The 6522-nt window shown below is 34.1% G+C and overlaps 1 protein-coding gene across 1 annotated transcript in view; it reads left to right on the top strand.

Moving 5' to 3' along the window:
• Positions 1 to 5997, top strand: part of LOC127549943 (serpin A12-like) — a 31569-nt gene extending 25572 nt beyond the window's left edge. Inside the window, exon 5 of the mRNA XM_051978442.1 lies at positions 5738 to 5997. Within this exon, the coding sequence (XP_051834402.1) occupies positions 5738 to 5923 (186 nt within the window). The 3' untranslated portion in view covers positions 5924 to 5997. The remainder of the gene's footprint in view (positions 1 to 5737) is intronic.
• Positions 5998 to 6522: the final 525 nt, after the last annotated feature.

Raw genomic sequence — 6522 nt, forward strand, 5'->3', positions numbered from 1 at the left:
TTAAAAGCTAAAATAAGGAGTTTTATATTTTAACCCAGAGACAGTAGGAAGTCACTGTAGCTAAGTAGGGAAGTGATATAGTTAGATATGCATGTAAAAAATATCACTTTGGCAGAACTATGAATGATAGAATGAAGTGGGGACAGATTTGAGGCAGGGATCAATTAGAAGATCATCACAATAACCTAGTTTAGAAATGACAAGTTTGAATTAGAAAGTAAAAGAAGAGGATATATGTGAGAATTATTATGGGTCAATCTGTATAGAACTAAAATACAGGGGAGAAAAGGGGCAGAACCAATGATGAAAAGTAGACAGGTCTTTGCCTGTGCTCTTCCTGGCTTCCCTCAAAATCAATGCCAGATCAAGCCTCTAAATGGATTTTGGAATGATAAAACCCACAAATATTTGGAGTGTAACAAATTTCCAGCAGAAGGTATATTAGAAGAACTGCAAGAAAGATCTGCCTCAGACAGGCAGAGGGGGACACATAGGCATAGCACAGAGAGAGACCCAGGGCAGAGAGGCCCCCATGTACTGGGAATCTAATGGGAGGCTCTTAGCCAAAATATAGCAGCATTGGCTACTCTGTCCTGGGTCAAAAACCAGAATTTACAAGTCAATTCTACAAACACTTAAAGAACAATCAATTCCAGTACTATGCAAATTTTTAGGAAAAATAGGGAAAGAAGGAGTCCTACCAAATTCTTTTTATGACACAAATATAAATGCTAATACCTAAACCATGTAGGATCAAAACAGAGAAAGTAAATTATAGACCAATTTCCCTAATGAATATAGATACAAAAATCTTAAATAACATATTAGGCAAGAGATTACAGCAAGTTATCATCAGGATAATATACTATGACTAAATAGGATTTATATCAGGAATGCAGAGTTGGTTCAATATTAGGAAAACTATAAGCATAATTGACTATGTCAATAACCAAATGAACAGAAATCATATAATTATCTCAAAAGATGCAGAAAAAAATTGATAAAATCCAATACTTATTTCTATAAAAAACACTAGAGTGTTGTGTCCAGACTAGCTCTCTGGAGAATATCAGTACCAGCCCAAGTCTTTGATCTTAGAAGAGGATTGAAGAGGTGGGTCTCACATGAATGGTCAAGCATGGAGTCCATTTATTCCAAATTGTCTCAGCCTTATATACCCTAATATCCTTATATAACCAAAGCACACTTGCATGCTAACTATACTGCACATGCGGGACCACATAAACAACTTGCTATTGTATGTAGATGACTCTTTGTCACTTGGTATCACTCTGCTTTAATTACAACACAGGTTGTCACCCAACTTCTCAGGAAGGCCAAGAACCCTAGAACCCTCAGGGAAGAAGGGAAGCCAAACAGATATTGTCAGCAGCTTCCTTTTGGGCTGAAGAGTCTTATACCTCACCCAGAGTTCCCCCACTATCTGTGGCCCTCTACACTAAAGAATATAGAAATATCTACACTAGAGAATATATAAATAAATGGAATTTTCCTTAAAATGGTCAATAGCATCTATGTAAAACTATCAGCAAGCATCATATGTAATGGAGATAGACTAGAACTATTCCCAATAAAATCAGGTTGAAATAAGGCTGCCCACTATCACCATTACTATTCAATATTGTATTGGAAATGTTAACTTTAACAATAAGAAAAGAAATTAAAGGAATTAAAGTAGATAATGAGGAAACCAAATTATCACTCTTTACAGATGATATGATAGAATACTTAGAAAATCCTAGAGAAACAGATAAAAAATTACTAGAAACAATTCACATTAGCAAATTTGCAGGATACAAAAAAAAAAAGTCACACGGATCATCAGTATTTCTATATGTTGCCAACAAAGCCTAGCACCAAGAGATACAAAGAGAAATTCCATTTAAAATAACTAGATAATATAAGATATTTGGGAGCCTACCTGCCAAGACAAAGTCAAGAACTATATGAACCCAATTACAAAACTCTTTCCACATAAATAAAGTTAGGTCCAAACAATTTGGAATAATATCAAGTGCTCATAGGTAGGGTGAGCTAATATAATAAAAATGACAGTTTTACCTAAATTAACCTACTTATTCAATGCCATGCCAATCAAATTGCCAGGAAATTACTTTACAGAGGTAGAAAAAATAATAAAAAATTCATCTGAAAGAACAAAAGGTCAAGAATTTCAAGGGAATTAATTTAAAAAAAAAAAAAAAGCAAATGAAAATGGCCTAGATGTACCAGACTTAAATTGTATTATAAAGCAACAGTCATCAAAACCATTTGGCTAAGAACTAGAGTAATTGATCAGTGGAATTAGTAATGATTTCAAGGCATGATAGTCAATGACTAAAGTAATCTAATGCTTAATAAACCCAAAGACTCCAGCTTCTGGGATAAGAACTCACTATTGACAAAAATTTCTGGGAACATTAGAAAAAAACATTCTCAATTGCCAGAAACAAGCATTGACTAATACCTAACATCCTATACTAAGATAAGGTCAAAATGGGTTTTATGAATTTATTCCCAAAGAAGAACTAAAGAACATCATGAAATGCAAAACTGATAATTTTGATTATGTTAAATTTAAAATGTTTTATACAAACAAAACCAGTGCAGCAAAGATTAAAAAGGAAGCAGAAAATTGCGGGGAAATTTTGCATCCAAATGTTCTGATAAAGGCCTCATTTCTTAAATATATAGAGAACTAACTCAAATTTACAATAATACAAACCATTCCCCAATTGATAAATGGTCAAAGGATATATACGGACAATTTTTAAACCAAGAAATCAAAGCCATTTCTAGTCATATGATAAAATGTTCTAAATCACTATTTATTACAGAAATACAAACTAAGAAAATTCTGAGGTACCACTACATACCTCTCAGACTGCCTAAGATGACAGGAAAAGATAATGATAAATGTTGGTGGGGATGTGAGAAAACTGAGACACTAATACATTATTGGTAATGTTGTGAAATGATCTGACCATTTTGGAGAGCAATTTGGAACTACATCCAGAGGGCTATCAAACTATGTGTACCCATTGATCCAGCAGTGATCCAGAGTGTATCTCAAAAAGCTCATAAAAAAGAACCCCTATATGCAAAAATGTTTGTAGCAGTCCTTTTTGTAGTGGCAAAGAACTGGAAACTGAGTGCATGCCCATCAATTGGAGAATGGCTGAATAAGGTATGGTGTGTGAATGTTATGGAATGTTATTGTTCTATAAGAAATGATCAGCAGGATGGATTCAGAAGTCTGGAGAGAGTTACATGAATTGATGCTAAGTGAACTGAACATTTTACACAGCAACAACAAGATTTTGTGATCAGCTCTAATGCATGTGGCACTTTTCAACAATGAGCTGATCCAGGCCAATTTCCACAGTCTTGTGATGGTGAGAGTCATCTGCATCCAAAAAGAGGACTATAGAGACTGAATGTGGATTACAACATAGAATTTTCACCTTTTTTTTGTTCTTATTTGCTTCCTTTTTTTCTTTTTATCTGATTTTTTGTAAAGCATGAGAAATGTGAAAATATGTATAGAAGAATTGCATATGTTTAAGTTACATTGGGATTACTTTCTGTCTAGGGGAAAGGTAGGTGAGGAGAAGAGAAGAAACATTTGGAACATAAAGTTTTGCAAGGATAAGTGTTGAAAACTATCTTTGCATGTATTTTGAAAATAAAAAAGGTATTATTAAAAAAATTTTTAAATAAAATTGGAAAAAACCTCAAGAGAGAGATTAGGGCTAGAGATAAAGATCTGGGAATCATCAGCATATAGTTGATAATCAAAATGAGGTCACCAAGAGACACCATAAATGGAAAAAGATGGGGGTATAATAGTGGTAGAAATGACATCAGTTAATTAGAAGGAATAAATTCTTTAAAACTATAACCATATGACAGTACAGCAGGACATCACAAGGTCATTATTTCTCTATTACTGAAAGCATTCATATATAGACAATTCAGGGCTTAGATAATAGGTCCTAAGCTCTCTTGAAGAATCACAGAATGAACACCTGAACAAAAATTTCATCTAGAATATTCTTTATAAGGATGATGAATACAAAGCACAGGAAGAATTGGAAGATTTGAAAGGCTAAGTTACAGTTCAGCTAGTGGAATTCTATAATTGTGAATTGAGGTGATAGGACACATTGTTAAAGATGAGATCAATGACATAAAATCAATAGGAAGCAGGAATGTTTAAGAGAACATTGACATGTATACTGAAATTCACAAGAGTAGAGGCATGCAGAGGATTAGAGAGGAAAACAAGGGAATACTACTGAGAAGGAAGTGAAAATGAGAACCAGAAAATAACTACTAACAGGATCTGAAAAAAGGATACCATCTGAATCAACAAACCACAAAGATCTCTGAGTGTTAGTAGCAAGGAATAACTGTAAAAGTGGAAGGTAGGAAGAAGTATGCCTAAAGTTCTTGCCGTTTGATCTTGTGATCTTATGTGGTTTCCAAATCATTCTGATCAATTGCATTCTATGTCACAAGTTTATCAGAAATAATGCTAAAATTCAAAACCCATGAAAATAAATGCAGTATCAACCATAAAACCTATATAAGAAAAAAGATTTCCAAGTCCTAGCTCCATCCCATTTCTTCTGATCAACATTTGATATGGCAAGATTCCAAGACAACAAAAGAATTTGGAAATATCCTTGGAGTTGGGGGAACTGGGATTTGGTCCTTCTCTGTAATCTTATTTATTCAACATCTCTATCATAAAGGTAACGATCTATAGCCAAAAGTGGCATACATAATCCTATATGGCAGAAAGTGGAAAAAAAAAAAAAAAACATTGGTAGATGTTTAGGTCAGGTGACCATGAAGACAACTAATTAGTTACTTTCTTCCAACCCTCCTCTCAAGGGAAAGACTGGACTTTTTATTTCATTAATCATATGGATCTTCTGGGCAAGGAAATTGATTAAATCAATGCCAATAGCTTCCCTAAAACAATATGAAAGAAACAAATGAGGGGAAAAATACAAGCCTAACTCATAACTTCAAGTACTAATAGATTAAATGATTCAATCAAATAAAAATAGCACAATAAATAAGAAAGCAAAATTCTACAGAGGTGGTGTAATCAGAATTCAAAGCCAGGTCCTCTGACTCAAAAATCACATCTTTTTGTCACTATGACACCATGTTGAATCCCTAGCTGAAACCAATTGTTCCTTGATCAAGGATACCTTCATCAGGTTTCATAACATTTTTTATTTCTCATAAATTTATTTGAATACATGTCATTTTCCCTATTACATTTTAAACGCTTAAAGGGGAAGGAACAGAGTTCTAGCAATCTATATATCTCACTCTTCTGAGCATAGACCCATGCATATTTATTTGTTTGGTTCTTTTGGGAAAAAGAGGGTTGAGAATCCTGTGTTAATTCCTTAACACATAGGTTGTCAGTTCCTCTATAACTTTCATTCTTAGAGTTAACTAGTTAATAGATTAAGTCAAGGCAAAGTTTCTATCCCCTAACCTAATGCCTTGATTTTATAGATAAATATATGCATATGCATACAATAGATACTTAATAAAAGATTGTTGACTAACTAGATGAATAAAATCCATTCAAATGTGGTGGTTCCATATTAGATTGAATTGTTGTACCTGGAGGAATAGTGTGCCTTTTAAAGAATTTGACTAGCTGACCCTTTCTTGTCTGCTCTTCTAGGCTATTCATAAAGCTGTGTTGAAGATGGATGAAGAAGGAGCAGAAGCTTCTGGAGCAACTAGCGTTGAGACCCTACCAATGACTGTTCCCCCACTCATTAATTTTAACCACCCCTTCTTGATGATGATACTAGATAACTATTCCAATTCTGTTCTCTTCATTGCAAAAATAATGAACCCAAAATGAAATTCAAATAGCAAGCACCTCCAGCTTCCTAAGATTTCTTCCTGCTGTCACTGAATAAACATTGTGACTTGAAATGGTTGAACTGGTTTATCACTGGAAATGATCATAGTATTACATTTGTGGTTCTTCATAACAACCCAATTAGGTTGGGAGTACAATTCTTTATTTCCCATTTTACAGGGAAATTGAAAAAAAATTGAAGCTCAGAGTTTTCTGGGAAACAAAACTAGCTACTTTTTATTGGCTGATGGGTGATTGAGAATGAATCAAAGCACTGAACAACAGAACGTATATTTGATTTGAAGTCAGAGGGCCTGAATTTATAAGATCATAAATTTACAACTGGAAGGTCTCTTAAAAACCATCTGGCCCAACACCCTCAATCTAAAGATGAGGAAACAGGTCAAAACATGTTAAATAGTTTATATGCCCAATGTCACCCAAGTAATAAGGCCAGAAATCAAACATAATTCCTTTCACTGGAGTTCCAGAGAGACTCAAAAATTGTTGATTTTCTGGACTAGTGACATGATGTGTCTCAAAAGAATTTGCAGGTTCAGACCCATCTTCAAGTGAATGGCCAAAATTTATTACTTACC

Source organism: Antechinus flavipes, chromosome 2 (genome assembly GCF_016432865.1).
Source record: "Antechinus flavipes isolate AdamAnt ecotype Samford, QLD, Australia chromosome 2, AdamAnt_v2, whole genome shotgun sequence".
Classification (NCBI taxonomy): Eukaryota; Metazoa; Chordata; class Mammalia; order Dasyuromorphia; family Dasyuridae; genus Antechinus; species Antechinus flavipes.